This window comes from Rattus rattus, chromosome 4 (genome assembly GCF_011064425.1).
Source record: "Rattus rattus isolate New Zealand chromosome 4, Rrattus_CSIRO_v1, whole genome shotgun sequence".
In the NCBI taxonomy this organism is placed as follows: domain Eukaryota; kingdom Metazoa; phylum Chordata; class Mammalia; order Rodentia; family Muridae; genus Rattus; species Rattus rattus.
The window spans coordinates 155527563-155549467 of record NC_046157.1 but is presented as its reverse complement, the minus strand read 5'-3'; the positions used below and the strand labels follow the sequence as shown (position 1 = coordinate 155549467).

The 21905-nt window shown below is 42.1% G+C and overlaps 1 protein-coding gene across 1 annotated transcript in view; it reads right to left on the bottom strand.

The window, feature by feature from the left end:
- Positions 1 to 21905, bottom strand: part of Col4a3 (collagen type IV alpha 3 chain) — a 127903-nt gene that overhangs the window by 28793 nt on the left and 77205 nt on the right. The window contains exons 21-36 of the mRNA XM_032901461.1: positions 20354 to 20518; positions 19777 to 19869; positions 19328 to 19423; positions 18056 to 18126; positions 16707 to 16889; positions 15423 to 15591; positions 13527 to 13619; positions 12820 to 12921; positions 10752 to 10849; positions 10165 to 10315; positions 9738 to 9851; positions 8570 to 8737; positions 7235 to 7324; positions 6769 to 6903; positions 1055 to 1153; positions 291 to 380 (exon numbers count right to left, since the gene is read on the bottom strand). Of these exons, the coding sequence (XP_032757352.1) occupies positions 291 to 380; positions 1055 to 1153; positions 6769 to 6903; positions 7235 to 7324; positions 8570 to 8737; positions 9738 to 9851; positions 10165 to 10315; positions 10752 to 10849; positions 12820 to 12921; positions 13527 to 13619; positions 15423 to 15591; positions 16707 to 16889; positions 18056 to 18126; positions 19328 to 19423; positions 19777 to 19869; positions 20354 to 20518 (1917 nt within the window). The remainder of the gene's footprint in view (positions 1 to 290; positions 381 to 1054; positions 1154 to 6768; positions 6904 to 7234; positions 7325 to 8569; positions 8738 to 9737; positions 9852 to 10164; positions 10316 to 10751; positions 10850 to 12819; positions 12922 to 13526; positions 13620 to 15422; positions 15592 to 16706; positions 16890 to 18055; positions 18127 to 19327; positions 19424 to 19776; positions 19870 to 20353; positions 20519 to 21905) is intronic.

Below are 21905 nucleotides of genomic sequence, written 5' to 3'. Positions count from 1 at the left end.
TTGGGCTATATAACGTGTGGTTGTTAAACAACATCTTGTTACCACCCGTGTTTTGGTTCCACACAGAACCTTTGTCTAAAAGCGAAGCTGGTTGGCATAAACTTTCTATTAAATAAGAAAGGAAGGAAGGAAGGAAGAAAGAAAAAGAAAGAAAGAAAGAGAGAAAGAAAGAAAGAAAGAAAGAAAGAAAGAAAGAAAGAGAGAGAGAGAAAGAAAGAAAGGAAACCACAGAAAATCTACAGTTCTGACTTGTGAGCTTGCTGGCTCATAATACAGGATGATAGCATTACCTGGCACTCCTATGTTCCCCATGTTTCCTGGCATGCCTTGTGGTCCTGGTCTTCCAGGATCCCCACTGCTCCCCGTATCTCCTCTACGGCCTTGAGAAGAAACAGAGTCACATGACCAGTTCCTGGGTTTATGTGCTCAACACATCTCTTCTGCTCGCACGGGTAGATAAGTGCAGAACTCCTAGTTTAGCTGGTTAAGGGTTAACTTCTTTTGCCATCAGCTAGGGTTCACCATAGGACTGGGGTCTTAGGATGTGGAAAACTGTGTAAGGTGAAAGTCCTATTACTAGGCCTGTTCAAAGCCACCCTCAGACCAACATCAGCAGACAAGAGTGGCTCCTCTGACTGGCTGTACTGCAGCAGAGTGGTCAGCAGCCTGAAGGTTAATTGCCCTGTAAGTTATTTTGCTATTGAGGTGGCCGGGATAAGAGACTACAGCTTAAAACTGCTTTGCAAACCCAATAACTTGTTTCCCAAAGGAAGACACAAAAGCAAAAATGAATAGAGCATTAATTTTTTTTATCTCTGACATGTTAAAAAGAAAACGTTCGAATATAAAAACAGAATCTCGGGTAGGATGTTTTCCAGTCGGTCGATGCCAGCTACTGAACACATTTACTTTGGCTTAATTTAGAACAAATTCCTCCTGGAACATTTTCCAGGCGGATTTTTTGTTTGACCTAAAGAAGCTAGCAGTGAGCTTTATTACATTTAAGTGTAGGAAAGCTTAGAGCATGAAGTTTCTCGGGGAGAGTTAGCCATACCTGGAGGTCCTGGTAGCCCAGGCAATCCCTCGAGGCCTTTGGGACCTGATAACCCTGGATTGCCTCTGTTTCCCTTTTCACCTGGATTTCCTACAAACCCTAAAGGTAAAGAGCAGACATTAGGAAGCTGGGGATAAGGCTCTGTGGTAGAGTGTATGTCTAAAGTTCATGTCGCCATGAGTGTCAGCCGGAAACAAACTGAAAGCTCATCATACTCATTCATACACTGGTCTAAACTGACGAGTTATTGCCAAAGTACAGTGTCGCGTATTTATCATGAGCATGGAGAGGTGTAGGCTTCTGTCTTTGTTAGAGGAATTGAATGAACTGAAGTCTAGAAACCATTAGCACAGGATGTGGCTCGAATCAGGCAACTCTCGTCATGAGGTGCACTCAAGCAACATTTGAAAGGTTGCACGGTTGTTCAGTGGTAGATCTCTTCCCTAGCATGTGTGAAGCACTGGGCTCAGTCCCTGAGACTACTGCAAACAAGCACACAATATTTTAAGATCTAGCAGCCTAAATATCTCTTCATTTCTTTGGAGTAAAGCAGTGTATGACACTATTCTTATATAAACAATTCTACGCTCAGTCCATTTCTTAAGATTTATCGGGCATTGGCTAAGTCAAAGACCCTGTCTAGACTCACACTGTCGATCAGCAACAGTGCCGGGATTTCAAAGTAGTCTTGCATAGCTCCCTAATGGGCTGGAGAGATGGCTCAGTGGTTAAGAGCGCTGACTCCTCTTCCAGAGGTCCTGAGTTCAAATCCCAGCAATCACATGGTGGCTCACAACCATCTGTAATGAGATCTGATGCCCTCTTCTGGTGTGTCTGAGGACAGCAACACTGTACTCATACATAAAATAAATAAATCTTAAAAAAAAAAAGAAAAGAAAGAGAGTCCACTAACACCCAAGTCTCTTATCCCTAGAACTTGACTTTGATTGATTTATCCTCCTGCTAGTTTAAACCCACGGATGCTCCTTTACGAGCAATCAATTACAAACTTGCCCGACTACACGGAACATTCCGAAGTCTGTCCTGGGTTTTTGCCTTCTCCTGTTCATGCACCTATTTACATATGGATTAAGTGTCTAATTAACAGACAGGTCTGGTGTTGTGCTCTGGAAACAAAAATGAGTCACGTTCCCCTTCCCCAACTCTTCCGTGCTTAATTAAGGAGACAGTCAAGCAGCAATTGCCACCCAGTGAGGTAAGTTCTGTAATACAGTCGGGCACACTAGGAGACACGAGGGGGATTTTTGGAAGAGAGATTGTTTTGTGGCTCAGCTTTGCAGATAGGTGGCCAATTGGATGAAGAAAGCATAGGACGAGACGGGATCTCCAGACAACAGCCCATGCAGAGAAAGGGTTGGTGAAAGATTGTTCTTCACCCTTGATTTTCCATTTGCCAGCATCTAAGCGTGTATACTGTTCAGCGCACGCATTTGCTCTGGCCTGCAGGCCATGTATAGCTTGATTTCATCCATTCATTCATGTATGTACTTAGTGGGGCTTATCTGCCTTCATGTAAACTGAAGAATGAAGTGAGGTCATTAGGTTTACACGGCAAGCACTTTTATTTCATCCACAGAACCATCTCACAGGCCCTGGCTTAAGTTTATAAGGCTCTAGAGCAAAGGCTGATTTGTTAAAAAAAAAAAAAAAGTAACAGTGTACCTATATAAATCCTTAGAGGGTTATGAAAACAAAGAAAGCCAAAGAAAAATATACAATAGAGACCTCATATGGCCCATAAAACCTGACATTTACTGCCTGGATTGAAACAGTGTTTAGGTCCCACTAATGTTTCTTCTCCCTACCAAACTGTTAAGTTTCACTGTGACCAGTAAGCGATACATGTGTATTCAGGACATAATAAAATGCCTAACCCACAGACATTAAAAAATTGGCATTGAGCACACGCATTGCATGTGGCTGGAGAAATGTATACAGTATAAGGAGGTTCAGTTCTTTCTAACACTTCATTATTTCTTAATTTCAAGAATGAATACAATATATTTAGACATTATCCCTTATCCCTCTCTTCAACTCCTCCTGGATACACCCCTCCCTGCATAGCTCTTTCCCAATTTCCTCTTCTTTTTCCTCCCTTTCTTCCTTTTAAAGCAATCCCTTGAGTCTAATTAGTCCCGCCCATACATGCATGGGTGTGTGGTTCCATACCCTAGGTTATGGGCAAGCTGTCATGGGCCACACCATTGGGGGAAGAAAACCTAACTGGCCCTCTGTCTGGCGTTGTCAATTTGATACAACTAGAGCACCTGAGAAGGGGGAACCTTAACTGAGGAGCTGCCTTGATCAGGCTGGTCTACGGCTATGTCTGTCAGAGATTATGTCTGAGGCAGGAGGACTCAGCCTACTGTGGGTGACACCAACCACAGACAGGTGGGCCTGGGTTATGGAAGCTGGAGAAGAGCCGGTAACCACCATTCCTCCATGTTTTCTGCTTCGGACTCTTCTTGAGTTCCTACCCTAACTTCCCGCTATCATGGATCGTGAACTGGAATCGTAAGCAGAGTAAGCCCTTTCCTCCCCAAGTTGCCTTTGTTCAGAGTAAACTCGAACACTCTCCTCCAGTGGCCACCAACTGCCAGTAGGAATGGGAGCCTCAGAACGCCGTGGACCCAAGAGCTTTTCTGAACCCCACTCACAAAGCCTAGTCACGGAGGCTCCTCTGACTATCATGTTTGCTGAGTTCTCTGCTTCTGGGAATTATTTTCTCCAGGAGTTGTGGCCTAGACACCTGGCAGTATATCAAAAGAAGGACAAGTGTGACCACTGGTGCCAGCTGCCTCCTCTCACAGTTCCATTGGGTAAGCGATTTGATCTCTCAACGCCTATGTAGGAAATGAGATTAGCAATCGTAGGTTGTGAGATTAGCAATCCTTGGCTTGTGAGATTGGGTTGGTATTTATCAAGCGTGCAATAGTACCTGGACATGGTGCTGCATACGCCTTCATTAAATAGTATTCTATTTCTCATTCGTACTTTACATTTGTTCATGGTTTTCTGTAGATATGTCTGGTTCCCATTCAGACGTTTCAAAGTAATAGTGATTACCACCCATTTTTACCCTTGGTGTCTCTTCCAACTCTGGAGTGAAGGTCTCTGTGTGTTAAATTCACATTCTTGAAAAAGTGGGTGTGTCATGGCACCCCAGCGTTCAAGAGGTTAAGTCAGGAGAATCTTGAGTTTGAAACCAGCCTGGCTATATAACAAATTCAAGGCCAGTATGGATTATATAGTGAGATCCTGTGTCAAAACCATACTTAAAAACGTGGACCATGCAGATATTCGAAAGATGACATGCTCCCTTTTGTCATTCAATCTGCGGCAATCCTCACTATGTATCAGGATTAAGTGACAACATACCGTTTTACTTGAGTACATTTTTTTCACTTTAGTAGATGATAACTACTACTTCCTACCGTTCCTGTATCAAAAATAAGTATGTCCTATAAGTTAATTTTTTCCCCCAAAGATCGTTCATTTTCTTTGTTGACAAAATTCTTAGATTTGGGTCTCTCTTCAGGGCTTATTACATGTTAATTTCAGGAAGCTCTTTGGTATGCCCGGAAAGACTCTATTCAGTCTCTCTAACATGGGCTATGCAGAATTTGCTTTTGTTTGCTTTTAGATGGGGTTTTACTAGGTAGTCTTGACTGACCTGGAACTTGCTGTATAGAGCAGGCTGGCCTTAAATTCAAAGGTGTGGCAGCCTTTGTCTCCTAAGTAAATAAATGCTTATGTGCCAAGCACAACGATATTGATGAATACCTGATTTCTAAAGCCACACGAGATCTTTCTCCACTATAATGGAGTATAGTATTTTATGTGGCTCTGAAACAACTATGTATTCTCTTAATGCTTTCTCTTCGGTGAGAGTTTATCCTCAACGGTAATGCTTTACCCTGAAATTCTGTTTGTTTAATGTTGCTTGAGATCCAATCTGATGAAGAGGACAAGAGTTGAGCCCTCTTAAGAGTTGGCTTGATACCAGTCATATAAATTGTATGACAAAAGCACCTGCAAAAAGGCAGGTGATTTGAAATGATTTGAATGGATTTGATTTTTATTCCAATAGTCACGCCTAACAAGGAACCATATGCTGAAAGACTAAAGTTCAGGACAACAGATGTTTTCCTGACTGTTATTCTCCAAGGACTTTGAACATGAGAAGATGCTTTTCCAAGCAATCAGAAAAATCTATCCCGATAGTTAATAGAATAAAATAGAATTTGGAGCAGAAGTTTCCATTTCCATCAGAAACACTGTTTTTTGTTGCTGTGAATTTAGCTTTTTTTTTCTTTGCTACAAGATAATTACTCTGTAGTCCAGGTTACCTTAGAACCCACAATCCTCCTGCCTCAGCCTCCTGAGTGCTGAAATTGCAGGCTTATGCTATTACATCTGGTCACTTGGATGGCTCAGGGCATTTTTAAAAAGAAAATGATATTTATTTATTTTCCTATAATGATTTATAGAAGGCTATTTTCATGCAAGAATTTAAGTTACTCTGAGCAGATTCCCCTCCAGACCCTACCACACTCTCCTTTTTATCCCCCGCTCCTATTGGTCTTTGTTTCCTTGGACAGTTTTGTACTTTGATTTTATATGCACTATATGATAGTGTTCATAAGTATAAAATCTAGAATACACACATGAGAGAAAACATATGGTACGTTGAGTTTTGGTCTTTTGCTATGTAGTGTAATGCTAAATACCGGCCACCAAGGCTTACTTGTCCCCAGGGATGATACAATCTAAAGGTAGACCCAAGGGACACTGTAACCTTGACTCCAGTTATCCCTGATTGGTCAATAAAGATGCCTTCAGCCTATAGCTGGGCAGAGCTGAGAAAGGCGGAGTTTTTGGTTCCTGGGCTTGGGTCTGAGGAGAGACCACGAGGAACAGGAAGGAGAGGAAGGAGAGAGGAAGACACCATGGGGTAAGGGAATGCTAAGAACCAGCCACGTGGGCTGGCCCTTGGAGTTAAGAGTTACGCAAGCAGGGGGTTGGGGATTTGGCTCAGTGGTAGAATGCTTGCCTAGGAAGCGCAAGGCCCTGGGTTCGGTCCCCAGCTCCAAAAAAAGAACCAAAAAAAAAAAAAAAAGAGTTACGCAAGCAGAACATGGCAAGTCATAACTCGGAGTTATTGATAAGGACGTAAAAACTAATAGCTTAGAGGGTAGATATCTGCCCAACTGTAGTGCTGAGGAAGGCTTATTATAAATATAAAAGCTGTGTGTGTGTTATCTGGGAACGGAATGATCAAAGGCGGAGTAGGAACCCCTGGTCTGAGATTAAGTAATTTCCACAACAATGCCTGAGACTCAACAACGTCTGAGACTGAATTAGTGAACTGTATAGTTATTGTTGGTTGAATCCATTTTCCTGCAAACATCCTAACTTTGTTCTTTCTCATCTTCTGGAAATAAATCTACTGTGCCCACGCGCCAGGTTTTGTACGTCCATCCTTCTGTTGAAGGACACCTAAGCTGTGGCTGTAACTAATGCTGCAGGGAACATCGCTATATAAAACTAAATTATTACAAAAAAATGAATGCGTGCAGTTCCAGATGGCTGTGTGACCGCGCAGGCGGCTCAACACAGTCAACTGAAGGGTTTTGCTCCCATAGTCTCTTAGTCCCAGAATCGGCCGACTCTAAACAGGAACAGTTCTTTACCTTTAAGTCCAGGCTCTCCTTTGTCCCCCTTTAAGTGTGATGCAAGGGGAGTCCCAGGTTGCCCCTTCTCGCCTCGTTCGCCTTTGACTCCCGGGCGTCCTCTTTCCCCTTTTACTCCTGGGATTCCGAGGTTACCTGACAGACAGGAGTAACCACAGCAGATCCTTACAGTGCAGCAGAATCCAAAGGTTAGCAGCATGCATATGATATAGAACCGAAGTGTGACCAGAACCTCGAATTTGATAGTGTCCCTGAGCACACAGCGCTTGACAGTGTTGGCGTAGGTTTGCACGGCGAAAATAAGATCGGTCAAACCGGGGAAGGGAATAATACAAACCACAGAAAAATCAAACGCGTTCTTCATTGACAATTGTTTTTTCCTGACAAACACCGTTTCTTTTGTGATTAGGTAAGTGAACACTATCCATACCTCACACGACTGAGAAAGACGTCTTTCTTCACTCACCCCTCGGCCCCTGTGAGCCTGGTTTCCCAGGAAGCCCCGGAAGGCCAGTGGTTCCAGGATAGCCCATCATTCCGACCTCTCCTTTCTCTCCTATGGCAACAAAGTAACACAAAGCACTTCGTGATATATAGAATACAAAAAAAACCCCCCAAAACATTCCAGAAAATAAAATAATGTAGACAGAGAAAACTGGGAGTGGATGGCTTTTTTTGTAGATAGGAAAATAACCAGGTTTGTGTAGGAGGTGGGTTGGCGACTTAAAATTTCATCTGTCTGGATGTCATTGTAGCAAATGACACTGTGGTTGAAAACAGAGTGCCCCAAATGCCTGGGACATTTGTCCTCTTTCCTTCTTCCTGTTACCTTTTGATTTGTTCTTTGGCAGCCCTTAGTTGAGCTTAGTTTTTATTCCTTCTTCTCTTTGTTTAATGTGGCATACCGAGTGATACAGTTTTCATCTGACGTTTTCATTTATGGGGGTCGTCATACTTTGCCCTCATTCACCCTAAGGTTGGTTTTAACGTGTAGTTTTGATTGTTCACTTCTTATGGGAGAAGTGCCATAGATTCTAGTAACAGGATTAGAGCTGACCAGGATTAAAGTCTCGTAATAGGAACCAAAGTGTAATGTGTCAGTTAAGCAGTTATCCTGGTCTCTTCCCTGAAGGGCTGTTTTTAATCATTATAAATTTACACTATAAACCTATTGTGAACTGATAATTATGTATATGGGTGTCTGAAGAGGCTAGAAGGGGATGGCAGATCCCCAGAGCTGGACTTAATACAGGTGGTTATGAGTCACCTGAGGTGGGTCCCTTGGGAGAACATCAAGTGATCTTAACTGCTGAGCCATCTCTCTAGACCCCGAACTGATAAGCTAAAGGATTTCCGCAAAAGAATCCAGACGCAGATGACTTTGCTAGCGAGTTCTATCAAGTGGTTAAGAAGTACCAATATTCTTCATAAGCTCTTCCTGGAAATACTAAAGGAGGACCCATTCCCGGCCTGTTCTCTACAAGGCCAACATTGACCCAAACAGAATTGAGCTATCACAAGAAAACTACCGACCAGCGTTCCTGGTGAATTTAAATGTGAAAAACCTCAACAAGACACTGGTTGATATCTTATACAAGAATTACTTCACAGCAAAAATAGCCGTAACCCAAATAAGTACAAAATGTAATGGTTCTATTTTCACACCCTGGTGATCCCTGCTCTCTTAAAATTAATTTAGGAGGAAAAATATACTAGCTAAAAGAAAAGGCATATAGCATGCAGGGTCGCCTGAAAGGAACAGTGTGGAAGGAGACTTATGAAGACACTGGCAGAAGGATACCTGGTAACCCTGGGAATCCTGGAGCTCCTGGATATCCTTTTTGGCCTGGTGGTCCCATCTCACCCGGAAGACCTGGTGTTCCTGGTGGTCCTCGCTCTCCAGGGACTCCAGATCTGTCCATCCCTGGGATGCCAGGGTCTCCTTTTGGCCCGGTATCACCTCTTCTACCTATGTATAAAAAGACAGATACATAAATGATTGTTTGAACAAATGCCTTCTCTACCAACTGCAACTGGTATATGCAATATTTTAGTGTAATTGTTTCCTACATGATGTTGGGTTAAACAGCACACTCAGTGGCGTTTGTCTACTGTCTTCCTCTAGAAAATTCCCAAATCCCTATTGCTCTAGTGTTATCTACTTCATAGTTCCTGCAGTGATGAAGGCAGAGCACTTATGTCTATTTCTGGGTACTGCAGGTGCATTCTGGGTACTGCAGGTGCATTCTGGGACTGTGCTTTCTCCCAGTTTTTCACCGTAGACCTACATAGCAGCTCCCCAGAAGTGAGCTCCATTATGCTCTGGAAACAGCACCACTGCCATGACTAAGGTGTTGGCCAAGAGTTTATTTATGACAGATAATCAGGATACTAGTCTCCAGACACTAATGGAGGTCTAAAGAGTTTTCCCCAGAAAACCAGGTCAGGTTCAAAGGGTCCAAATAGGCAGGGTGTGTTTCACAGCAGCCTGGCTCACTTAGGTCTATTTTCATAAACCTTAGTTCCATGTTGCTTATGAAGTAATCAACTACACATTTGCGCTTACAACTTGCTAACCAGGAATCCTCATGTACGTCGTCTCCATTTTAATCATCATAAAGTTACTATCTTACCAAAGTTTCAAAAGTAAAATACTGATAGAAAGTTTATGGATATGGATGCATATTACTAACTCAATCTACCTTTATCTTGTAATCTGTTGATGGAGTTCATATTTCCTTACGTAAAATGAACAAATCAACTCACTATACTGGGCTTGAGTCTCTTCCTATAACCAGGACACAGCTATTTGGATTAGCCATAAAAAGCAGGCTTATATTCCAGAACAACATGTCTTGTCTGGACAGTAGTCAGGACTTTTTGCTGTACACTTGCCACATTAAACAGCAAAACAGAGCCAGACTCATCATCTGTCTCCCTGGTTCCTGGATGGGAAACTTTCCTCCTACCTGGTTGTCCTTTCAATCCATTTAAACCTGGAAGTCCTTGGGTGCCCCTGGGTCCTGGTATGCACCTCCCTGGGGGTCCTTTTGCTCCTGGAGGTCCAGACTGCCCTGGGTCTCCTGCAGTAGAGAGTCCGGGAGTTTGCTCAGTTACCAAAGCCCAAGCAAGGCCCCAGAGCTGCTAGTTCTTCATCCTTTTGTAACTTCACTTTCCCAAACCAGCCTATACTCGATACCATCGTCATGCTTATATAGTCCCTCATGTAAAAGGAAAGATGGAAGGCAGAAGGAACACAGAACAGCCACACTGAGTAAAAAAGAAAAGAACTAGGCCTTGTTACTGATTTATTCACCGAGGTGCAAAGGCCTAGAGCCCCCCTAGAGCACCCACAGTACAGCTCAGTAAGGAGGAAGGTAATCACACTTGTTGTACCTGGAGGCCCGTCAAATCCGTCTTTTCCTGGAGTTCCAGGGGGGCCTGGAAGTCCAGGGAGTCCAATATCTCCATTTTCCCCAGAATTGCCTCTTTCTCCTGGAAAGCCTGGTTTTCCTGGTTCCCCAGGCCTGCCTACTGATGGTTCTCCCTGTAGCAGAGACATTAAGTTAGCAGTGTCTCCCACGGAATGTTTCTCAGTTCTACTTGCTAGGTGTGCTCTGCGTCTGTCTTGCTATGTGTGCTTAGACATCACAGTTCAACAAACATTTTCTTTTCAAGTTTGGTCAACAGTTTTGGTACCAAATGCTGCTTAATGCTGCTTCAGGATTCGCAGTCCACATCCACTGAAGAGAGTGCCCCAATACACTCTGAACATTTATGAGGTCATTAATAAAGAGAGAGAAATGCAAGTTTCCATGGGAACTTAAAAATTAGTGTCTACAAATAAACTAAAAACATTAATATCTTATTAACAAATATACTACAATTTCTAATCCCCAAGTGTCTTGTCTGATAAGGGCTTTGCAGCTCCTGAATGCAATTGCTTCTCCCTGAAATCAGTTTGTCATTTAGTCTCTTCTTACCTTGGCTCCTGGGACGCCCATCTCCCCGGGATAGCCAGGTCTTCCCATTTCCCCAGGATAACCAGGTAATCCTATTGTTCCTGGGAAACCTTGATCTCCTACAGAAAACACAAAGCAAGAGTGACAAACACTAGAGATCGGTCTCACAAAAAGTTTGTGAGCAATATTTTCTTGCATAGATTTATTTATTTGTTTTATGTAAGTATACTATACACTGTCATTATCTTAAGGAATATCAGGAGAGGGAGTCAGACTCCATTACAGATGGTTGTGAGCCACCATGTGGTTGCTGGGAATTGGCCTCAGGACCTCTGGAAGAACAGTCAGTGTTCTTAACCACTGAGCCATGTCTCCAGCCCCTGAGCAATATTTTCTTTATTAATTACATTTACGAGGTATCCAGGTAGAGAGATAACTTGTATAAAAGTTTGAATGATGATGAAACCAACTGATAAATTAGTTAAAAACCAAAAAAAAAAAAATAAAACAAAACAAAACAAGCAACCAAATTGAGTTTCAAGTCAAATTATACTGGCTTTGAAATTTGGTTCAATTACCAAAGGAGGGGAGGACAAACTTCAACCAAACAAAGTGTTTAAGTTATGGAACCCAGTTCCAGCAGATAAATCTACAACATAATGTCCTGGTCCTCCAGCTCCTAAACTAGTTTTGCTTCCCATAGATTGTAGCTTTTGTCCAGAAAGTGAATCCAGAGTTGCAAAACTAGCATGCAAGTTGTAGTTATTGATGACTGATCTAGATAAAATATGGGCTGGGCTTCATTACTTCATGGAGGAAGGAAACCAGGACGTGAATGTCAAAGCTGTTTCTGGGATTTCATTTTCATTTACCAAGTGCTCACTCACGTGAACGAGTGCACTAAATGGCCAACAATGACTTGTTAACATGAAAGAAAACGTCAAAATGTTGATTATATTTTAACAATTAAAGCAATGGCGAAACGAACCCATTCTCATAAAGCTCACAGTGTCCCATGTAATAGTCCATACCCTGAGGTTTGTTTTTCGTTTTTTAAATATAAATCCTGGACAGGATTTTGTTTGGTGTGCTAATCAGAGGAGCAGCTGCAGCTGTTATGCAACATCTGCAACTGGAATTTTTGGAATGTTTCCTTTTTGATGAAAACAGCATCTTTTTTTTTCTCCTGTCAAAAATATTTGTTTTATTATTTTAAAATTGTGTGCATGTATGTCAACTGTGTGCACGTGAGTGCCGATGTCCACGGAGACCAGAGGCACCAGATCTCACTGGAGCTAGAGTTACAGGCAGGTGCGAGATGCCTGACACTTGTTCTGGGTATAAAACTCCTGTCCTCCGTAAAAGCAATATATGCTCTCACTGCTCAGCCATCTCTACCGCCGCCCCCACTCCAACCTCTAGCATCTTTTATTAAAGGAAAATAACTTCTCTAATTTATATTCAAGCTCACAGGGAAGTCTACATTTTCGTTTTGTTTGATGCTATGGAATGAATCCTAGCTTTTGTTCATGCTAAACGCACACTCCTGTACTATATTCCCCAGCCTGATGATTTGTGATTTAATAGTTAATTTCTTATTGAAAAATGTGTGAAGTCCAGAAATATATAGACCTAAGAAGTATAGGTTTAAATAAAAATTTCTTTTGACTAGAAAGAATTGTTATTCCTCTTTTTCTTTTTAAGTATGATTGATGGGCCTGTGTGGTGACTCAGTCTATAAAGTTTCCTGCTATAAAGTCTGATAATCTGAGTTTGATCCCTGGAACTCACATGGTAGAAGGAGAGAGTGGTCTCCTGCAAGTATCCTCTGACTTCCACAACCCTATCCCCGACGGTACACAAAACAAATGAGTTAAAATGTAAAAAGAAAAAAGTATGATTGAGATATTGTCCCACGAATCAATAGGAATTCTGTCTTTTCGGCTGATGTTGTCCTAAGACTTCTGAAGATTCATGGAGAGCATCATTTTGGCAGCCTATCATAGGTATTTCCTATTTTATTCACTATTCATAATTATAGCTTTGAAACATCCACAGTGAACCTCATATTGCATGGTCTTTAATTTACCCTTAGGTCCTCTGGCCCCTGGGAATCCAACTTCTGGGATTCCTGGTTCACCATCAGGTCCAGGATGACCAGGATCACATGTTCCCACAGGTCCAGGCAAACCTTAAAAACACACACATACATGTGCACATCAGTGACTTTCCTTCATCTGTTTCCAAAAGAAATGTCTATGTTCTCTGTGTCCTTCTGGCCTGTTCTGGAAATTATGAAATAATGTTAACCTTAGCTTTTCTCTCCATTCCTACGCAGTGGACCAGAGGTTAGGAGCTGCTATGGATTTTAAAGATATAACTTCGTTCTTCTGACCTCTATGCCTCCCTCGAAAGTACAGCATTACATTTCCAATCACTTTGGCAAAGAAATCAAGTTTCAAATGAAGTTGCCGAGGGAAACACCCTGATTCATCAGGGGAGTCATTGCTTGTTCTCCTACCAGAAGGATCCCGTCATAGGGATCATTCTTCTCTCCAAGGGACTGTATCCACTCTCTTTTGGAACTGTTAGATCAGGAGCACCAGGGGAGTGCGTGGGCAACTTCCAAGGACAGCAGAAAACTCAGTGCCAGCTGGAGTTTCAGGGTGGTTCCCACTTGTACTCGTTTCCGGATCCAACAAATATACTCTTTTCCTTACAATGGAAGTCATATTTTCTCAGGGGAGTAAGTGCCATCTGATGTCATAGACTCTATTTTCCAACTGGGGTACTCACCAGGTAGACCTCTGGGGCCAGCCTGACCAGGGGGCCCTGGCGGGCCTGGGGGACCTAGAACTGGTATCGATGCACTGGATTCTCCTTTAAGACCTTAAAAAGAAAACACGATTGTACGTTTGGGTTGAGCATTACAGTGTGTTTTCACAGCGGCAGGAAGTATTGTGAGGGAGTTATAAACACAGCCCAAGGAAAATGAAATCAATCCCTGTTTTTCTGGAATGCAAAAGTAGTTTGGGGTAACCAGTCTGCAGAGACGTTTCTAATTGGCCTGCAAATATTTATAAGCATCTGTTTATGCCTCGCTTTGATCAATAACTAGATGGCTGGTCGATTGAATCAAATATTGTTCCATAAATAGGCACGGAGTGGGTGAATAGTGGTAGGGTACTAGTTTTTTGGACAGTCCGTAACACGGAAAGCTAGTGTGGTCCATTGAACAAAACAGCAAGTGTGACTCAGCAGACTGGGCCTGGGTTTGAAGTTTGTCCCTGATGTTTCCAAGTTTCACGAGTTTGGACACATTTCTCAACCTCTTTGAGAAGTTCCTTATCTGTCCCTGTGGAAATAACAATTACTTGGCAGACACATATTGAAGGCAATATTAACACAGTGGCCAGTATTAAACCATGTATGTGATTAATCATCTCACATGTCACATATTTATTTTAAAAAACCTTTATTGTTCACGGTATGTGATGGGAAATTTGATAATGTATTTTATGATAATGAGCTCTCTCATTTAGATTCATATTGAGAGAGAAGTAAAGAAGGTTGACTGAAAGATTAAATGAAGTAATAAACACACACACACACACACACACACACACACACACACACACACACACACACACACGGGGCCAGACAGTAAATAATGTGGGTTCTGTAGTTATGATCTCTTACAGCGACTTAACTCTGCCATTTGGAGCAGCCAGAGAGAGCACAGAGTGTGATTACATTCCAACAACCTCATGTATGGACACTTTAATTAGCAGTTCATAAATTTTAATGTGTAGCAGAATGTTGTTAAAGTTGTTTAAAACATGTTAAAAATTGTTAAAAATGTTGTCAATTGTTTGAAAACATCGGAACCATTCTTAACTTTTGGATCCTATAAAATGCATTGACGGGTTAGGTCTGCACTTCCGTACAGCATGCTAAATCCCTGTATTAAAACAACAGCCTTCAAAGTGGTGCATTGGAAGAACTAAAACAAGCAAGTATCATAAAATAAGCTTTACATACATGTGGGTAAAAGTAAGCATTCGACTGTCGACAGATATGAACACTACGGAACGGTACCCCAATCTTGGTATAATAGAGTGTGGTAGCCTGCTAACCATTGTTTAAAGTGGCTGTACAGGGGATAAATGACCATGCCTGCATTACTTGTTGAAAACTCTCCACAAGAAGGACCTATTTCTCCTGGACAGAGAATTACTTTCAGTCGTTGTAGGTCCCCAAAGTCACATGGACTTTAAAGCTATTATCAATGATTGTTCATAGAGCTTAGATATTTTCAAGTTTTGCTGATAACTTGGAGTCACATGGGCAAGGGAAGATACTTCTTTAGATCAAATTGCTAGCTTTTTGCCTCCCTCCAGTGTCTCATAATAGAGTTCTATTCAACCCTTGGGATGGGTTCATTTTGTATGCTGATATCAGTCAGAGAAACTGAGGATTATAGGAAGTTTCAGATGAGCTGCCTGTGATGGGAGAGATGGATTTTTTTTGGGGGGGGGAGGTCACATCTTTCTTGTCCTTTCAGTCTCTGGGAAGACATATTTGCCAGGAACACATTTGCACGTATGTTCATTAGTTCTGAAGGAGCTTTGTTGGCTGTAAGAACTGTACCCCACTTCACAGAACAGCAAAACTGGAAAAAAACTAACCAACCGGCTTCTCCGGGTGGTCCCAGGGCTCCAGGGACTCCTTGGGCTCCCTTTGGACCTGGCTCTCCTTGGGGTCCATAGCCCGGTGGTCCAGCTGGTCCTGCAGGTCCTGGGGGTCCAGGGGATCCAGGAGCTCCTGGAGGTCCCTGGTCCCCTTTTCTTCCACTCAGAGCCTGTGTGACAACAGAAAGGCGTTTGGTGATCCTCAGTCCAGTATCTTCTTAACACAATTAATATTAACTCAAACAGGGGGACTGGAGAGGATGCCTGGGAGCCCCTGACTCTATAGATGTACCAGGAAAACCTGTCTACCATATCTCTATGCAGAGGTGTTAGAGAGTCTGCAAACGAGTGTGTGTGTGTGTGTGTGTGTGTGTGTGTGTGTGTGTGTGTGTGTGTGCATCTTCAACTTGCTTACCAAGTTTCCCCAAACTGTCCTAGGTGAGGTCCCTTTCATTAGATAAATCTGATTAATATTTTAGAAAAGTGGAAAAGCTGGCATTTTGTAAATTCATTTGGACAAAACTTCTCACAGGTCCATCTGTGAGAAGCTTGGTTTGTCACTCTCTGACATTTTCAGGAGGATGAGTGAGAAGTCCTATCTGGTCAAAAAGAATAAAATTTGCATAAGCTGAAACGTCTTGAGCAGTTTATCTTTTTATTTGACCATAGCCTTAAATATTGTATCTTTTATGCATTTACTAGAAGAATGGGAATGACCCCAGAAATGTTTTCTAAAAAATTTCCCTTGTTAGTCAAATTCTGTTCTTTCTTTTCCCCTTCCTCCTTTTCAGCCCCATTCTTCTCTTATTTTTTTTTTGAGACAGGATCTCACATAACCCATGTTGGCCTAGAGCTTCCCGTGTAGCTGAGAATGACCGTGCACTTCTGCTATCACAACCTTGGTGTTTGGATTACAGGCCTGCACAGCCATGGCCAGTTTGTTCACTGTTGAGGATCAAATCTAGGGCTTCCTCTGTGCTGGAGGGATCCATATAGCACTCTGATTTTGGGGGGGCTCTTTTCTGCAAACATACTTGATCTACATATTGAGATATGAGCTGTGAACCAGAGTCAGCGTAGAGCCTCGACTGGGCTAAGCCACTAAAAGGAGCTTTTTTATTTCATCAAAATACTGTGGATGTTTGTTTGAGTTATTACTGTTATTTTGAAGATGCCTTGTATTGTCTAGATTGAAAAACTATGTATTGTTGGCAATCAGGTTATCTCCTAATTTCTGAGCATCTATGACAGGGTGGGAAACAGGAAAGAAATCTTAAATACAAACCGGTTCGCCCCTAGGTCCTTGTGGCCCTTTTGCTCCTGGACCTCCAGGACTTCCATCGAAGCCCTTTCTCCCTGGCAGGCCTCTGTGTCCAGGATCACCTGGATCGCCCACTTGTCCCCAGGGTAGAGGCGTGTCCCCTTTTTCCCCTTTAAGTCCTGGATGCCCTTGGTCGCCTGGGAATCCCTGTGGTGATACAAAAATGAGTCAGCCTGCTGTTTTGGTAGAACTGTCCTTGGTCAGCCTTAAAAACATTATCAATGAGACCTTTTTACTTTTAATAAACATAGATTTCTCCCTAAGTATATTTAATATTTATATGTTGATAGACAGATATAGTTGTATGTTTATATAAAATATAAATATAAAATATATACATACTATTTACATGTTAGAAATTGCTTAGCTATTGTATGATGAGTGGACAGCTCAGTACCCATTCCACAGACACTGCCCTCGTGCCCTCCTTAGTCTCTAAGTCTTTCTTCTGCTCTAGAGGTTAATACTAGAACGTGGATATCTCTTAGCATACATTACTTTGGTGGAGGGAACTGCTTTTTAAAACAGGGTCTCAAACTGTAGACCAGGCTGACATTGAAGACACAGAAATCCTAAATATTCCATGCTAGGATTACAGGCATAAGCCAAGCAACCTTAACTATTAGTATAAACCTTTTTGTCCCACAAATACCATGTCAAATGTCTTATTTGGTTTTTTTAACTTCCCAAACTGAAAAAGAAGCAAGCTAGACAGTCGAAGTCAATACAGTATAAATAATAATAACTTCAGTGTGACATAGTAGGAGAAATTCTGCATGCCACACCATTATCATGATTCAGACTTGTTTGAGCATTGATAAATTCTTACATGCATCCCTTAGTTATCAAACATAACTTTCTGATTCACTATAATAATAGGGTTAATAGCGATTATATATAATACAGTCTAATGACATATGATTAGTAATTTTAATATCTATATAGAGGTATAAACTACATACCATAAAATCAATCATATATTCAATGACATAACCATAATTAGCATCGAAGCATCTTCACTGCTCCCCAGATTCCCTCAAATCCATCTGAGGTCAACCCCTGTTTCCTCAGCCAGTCTGGACAATGATCAGATTTCTATCTCTGCCACATTAAAAATGTCATATGGATAAAGAAATGTACTAATTTGCTCATTTAGTCAATGAATACCCAGTGAAGCACCTTCTGATTTCTGAGTTACAGACCTACACTTTGCCATGGACTACAGACTCGGGTGTGCTGTGGTCACATTTCCAGAGCCACACCCAACTCAGCTTTCCAACCTGAGGGTAAAGTTTATAACCATGAAATCTTACTGCAAATCCTGGGAGACCTGCATTTCCTGGGGACCCTGGGTTTCCCTTCACACCAGGCGCACCTCGTCCTCCTGCAAAGCAATTTATTATGAGCTACTGAATAGAGCCGTGCAGTGTATGGGAAAATATATTTCCTTGTGAGGACAGAAAGACAATTTCCAGCCTAAAACATCCATGCAGCCAAAAGCTGTCAACTGGAACATTTAGATCCTGACTTCCTAACCCTCCCATCCTTGTAATCTTAAGGATATATATATATTAATCTTGTAATATATATATATTAATATATATATATATTAATCTTGTAATCTTAAGGATATATATATACTTATATATGCTCATTGTAATCTTAAGGATATATATATATATATATATATATATATACTTATATATGCTCATTGAAAGAAAATTATACAGGCATTGAAAACTGTAAATCTACCTGCAGAAAGATATTTGCTCAATTCTGGTATACATTGTACATGTTTACATCCATAAACTTATAAGGCTCATGTAGATACTATTTTGGAACCATACAATATACATGCAGAAAAATGTAGATGTATAGATTCAATTCAAAATCTCTTTGAATATTATCCGGCCAGGCTATGCATTGTGTTTTAGCTAATTGTTGCTCTTAGACTTCTAGGCTGCATTTTCAACTTTCAGCCATTGCCATCAAAGCTAAGCAACCACCTTCAGATCTTTAGCTCTCCAAATGCCACGCCTTTTCTCTCTCTTAGAGACAGAAAGCTAACATGGCTGATGACGTGTTTCCCCTTCAAAAAGTTGATTCAGCACCTAATGTTAAATAAATAAGAGTCCTTCTCATGAGAAAGGACTTACAATATGGAGTCGCACAATAGGCTAGAAGGGAGCGCCCGGCAGGCTCCTCAATGTGCTCTCGTCTTCTTACCCAGTCTCCCTCAGGGCTGTGGGACATGGCTACTAAGTTGTCATTGCACTAGAATACTCTATAGGTCACATGTACACGACTGTCTCAGAAGAGGGGCTGGGAAGAGCCATGTGTTTGGCAAGGTAGTGTCCTTGTTTTATCTGCAAGTCCTTCTGGGACTCTCTTTACAAGTCCCAGGTGGACTTGCAAGAATTCAGCTGCCCAAAGGAAACAATAGCAGTTTTAGGAGATTTTGGCCAACTTCATGGTAGCATAGGGCCTTCAGAACTCGTTCTAGGCATCCTAATACTCTCTTAAGTGTCTCAGTACATTTATTTTCTGTCCATGCAATGCTACATTTTCATGCAAGTTTTCCGTACCTGGGATTCCTTTGACACCATCTAATCCTGGAACTCCTGGGACTCCGGGGGGGCCTGGGATGGAGGGACACTTGGTACATGGTTGGCCTGGTTCTCCTGCAGCAGTACAGCACATGTGTTGCTTGTTAGCCACACAGAGTGGTCAGAAAGGACAGGTCCTCTCTACCTACCCACCATTATGTACATAGTTTCCTTGTTGTTATTGTGAAACTAATCACTGTTTGCCTCAGTACGACGCTGTCTTGTTGAGAGAGAAAAGTCCAAGCATTTACTGTCTCAGTTTTTCCCTACGCAAGTTGGATAGGCTGTCACTTTAGGCTTGGCCAGCAATTCACTGCATGTTAAATGGGCTACCAATTGACAGGTAAGTGAATACTTCTAGGTAATTTGTTTGGAAAAGAAGTCATTTTTTTGACCGAGGGGAGAAAAAAATCAGAAAAGGCTTTTACCTTTGGGTCCATCGACTCCTGGAACTCCTGGAGGTCCTGTATCGCCTGGCGCTCCACGGTCACCAGGTGGACCCGGCTGAAAAACAGTGTCACCTAGGAAAAGACACCATCAGAGATCAGTTTTTTGGGGAGCGGGGGGTTGGGAGGAGATTTGGGGAAGTAGCTCAATGGTTAGAGTGTATGTCTGATACATGAGGTCCTGGATCCAGTTATCAACAGTGAAAAAATACAAAGCCAACGAACAGAAAAGCCCAACACTACCCCCGCAACACACATACAGACACACTCCGTTAATTTTTATTTGCGTTTTTTCAAAAAGCCAATTTTAACTATGCATATGATTTTACGCGCATCTGCTCCATTCTTCTGGTGGGAGATGAGCCTTTAGAAGTTTATTCACACCTGAGAAGACACATGCTGACCAGCTCTTACAAAAATGTATTGTTGTTTTCTGTTCTACTTCCTAAGATTATTCTACAGGCCTGTGCTCCCGTGCCCGAGGTTACATGGGCTCGATGTAGTTGTTCTTTGGAGGGGCTATCACAGAAACCCAAATAGACCCATTTTATATCTTTACCTGGACGTCCTGGAGGTCCTGGTGGGCCTGGTGGACCTGGTGATCCAGGACATCCCAGGGATCCAGGAGGGCCCACGGTGTCTATCCCAGGGGGTCCCCTCTCCCCTTTACTCCCTTTCAAGCCTGGCCATCCGGCAGGTCCTCTGAGGCCAGGCCTTGACGGTCCTTGGAAGAAAGTAATTTGTAACGTTTTAATTTTTCTTCTGATGAATACGTTTATTTTTTTTTAGTTCAAAATAGAATGATTAATTCTTATTTACAGGACTTGTGCAGTTGGAAACTATGCAAAGCACGTAAAACAAACAAACCAAAAAAGAGAATACCCTTCCTTTCTCGGCCTTGTTACATTGTATTATGAGAGAGTGTGAAAACGTTCTGACAGGATGACTCATGTGATTTATTACAAGGAGTGAAGACTGAGTCTGGGATGTGCTGTAGGCTTTATGTTCAAGGACTTGTGAGGAGTTCTTGCATGGGTGCTATTTGGTAGATTTACTATTTCAATTAGAGACTAGAGGATGCTTAATTTTGGCACTCCCAAATGAGAAAGAACAAGTTGTAATTCAGACGTATTCCTACCATGAAAGGAGGGGGAAGGCAGGCGTATCTGCCGGCACATGCTGAGTTAGATGGCACAGACCCAACCCTAGGTCAGCGATGTTTCGATTTTGAACATCTGCCTCATAAACAACCAACTGTTACAAGGAGAGTTCTCACCACCATAACAGCTGAGAAGCCTGCTGGGATTGTTAGTGGGGCCTAAAGCCAAACCCTTCTGATGGCTGGCTGCTTCAGAACTTTGTGACTTTCTCTTCACTGTCTTCTTAAAGGGGGCTATGCTTTCCTTAGGGGACTGGAATGGAGAAGGAAGTCTTGAATCTTCATCCAGATGTCTAAAAAGTACTCTGTTGCTCACTCCAGCTTTGGGTGATACCTACTGTTAAAGTGTGTACGTGAGTCTATACACGTGTGTGTGTGTGTATACCGGATATATACAGGCACAAGACTTGTTGATTTTAGTATCTATTAGATTTTCTTCCTTTAAAAAGAACTTGGCACAGTCACTGGGGATGGGTCCTTAAGAACCCGCATCTAATGTTATTTTTTAATCTCCTGGAAAGTGAACATTAAAATGGCTCAGAGATGAAAATGTAAAACTTTACAGAAATAGTGCCAGCAATGGTGGCACACACCTTTGATCCCAGCACTCAGGAGGCAGAGGCAGGCGGATCTCTTGAGTTCTGGGCCAGCCTGGTCTACAGAGTGAGTTCCAAGACAGCCAGGACTACACAGGGAAAGGCTTTCTTGAAAAACCAAACCAAACCAAATGAAACACAACAACAACAGCAGCAGCAACAACAACAACAACAGCAGCTTTACAGAAAAAGTATAATTTAGGTATCTTTGTAGGCCTTGTATTATATAGTAAAAATGATTGTTTTCAATCAGTCTACTTGCTGTGACATCAGTGTTCTATATCTTTGTGCCACCTTTGAGGATCAGGGCTCCAGCTCATCCCCCAAGATGATAAGCTTACACTTAAAACCATCGA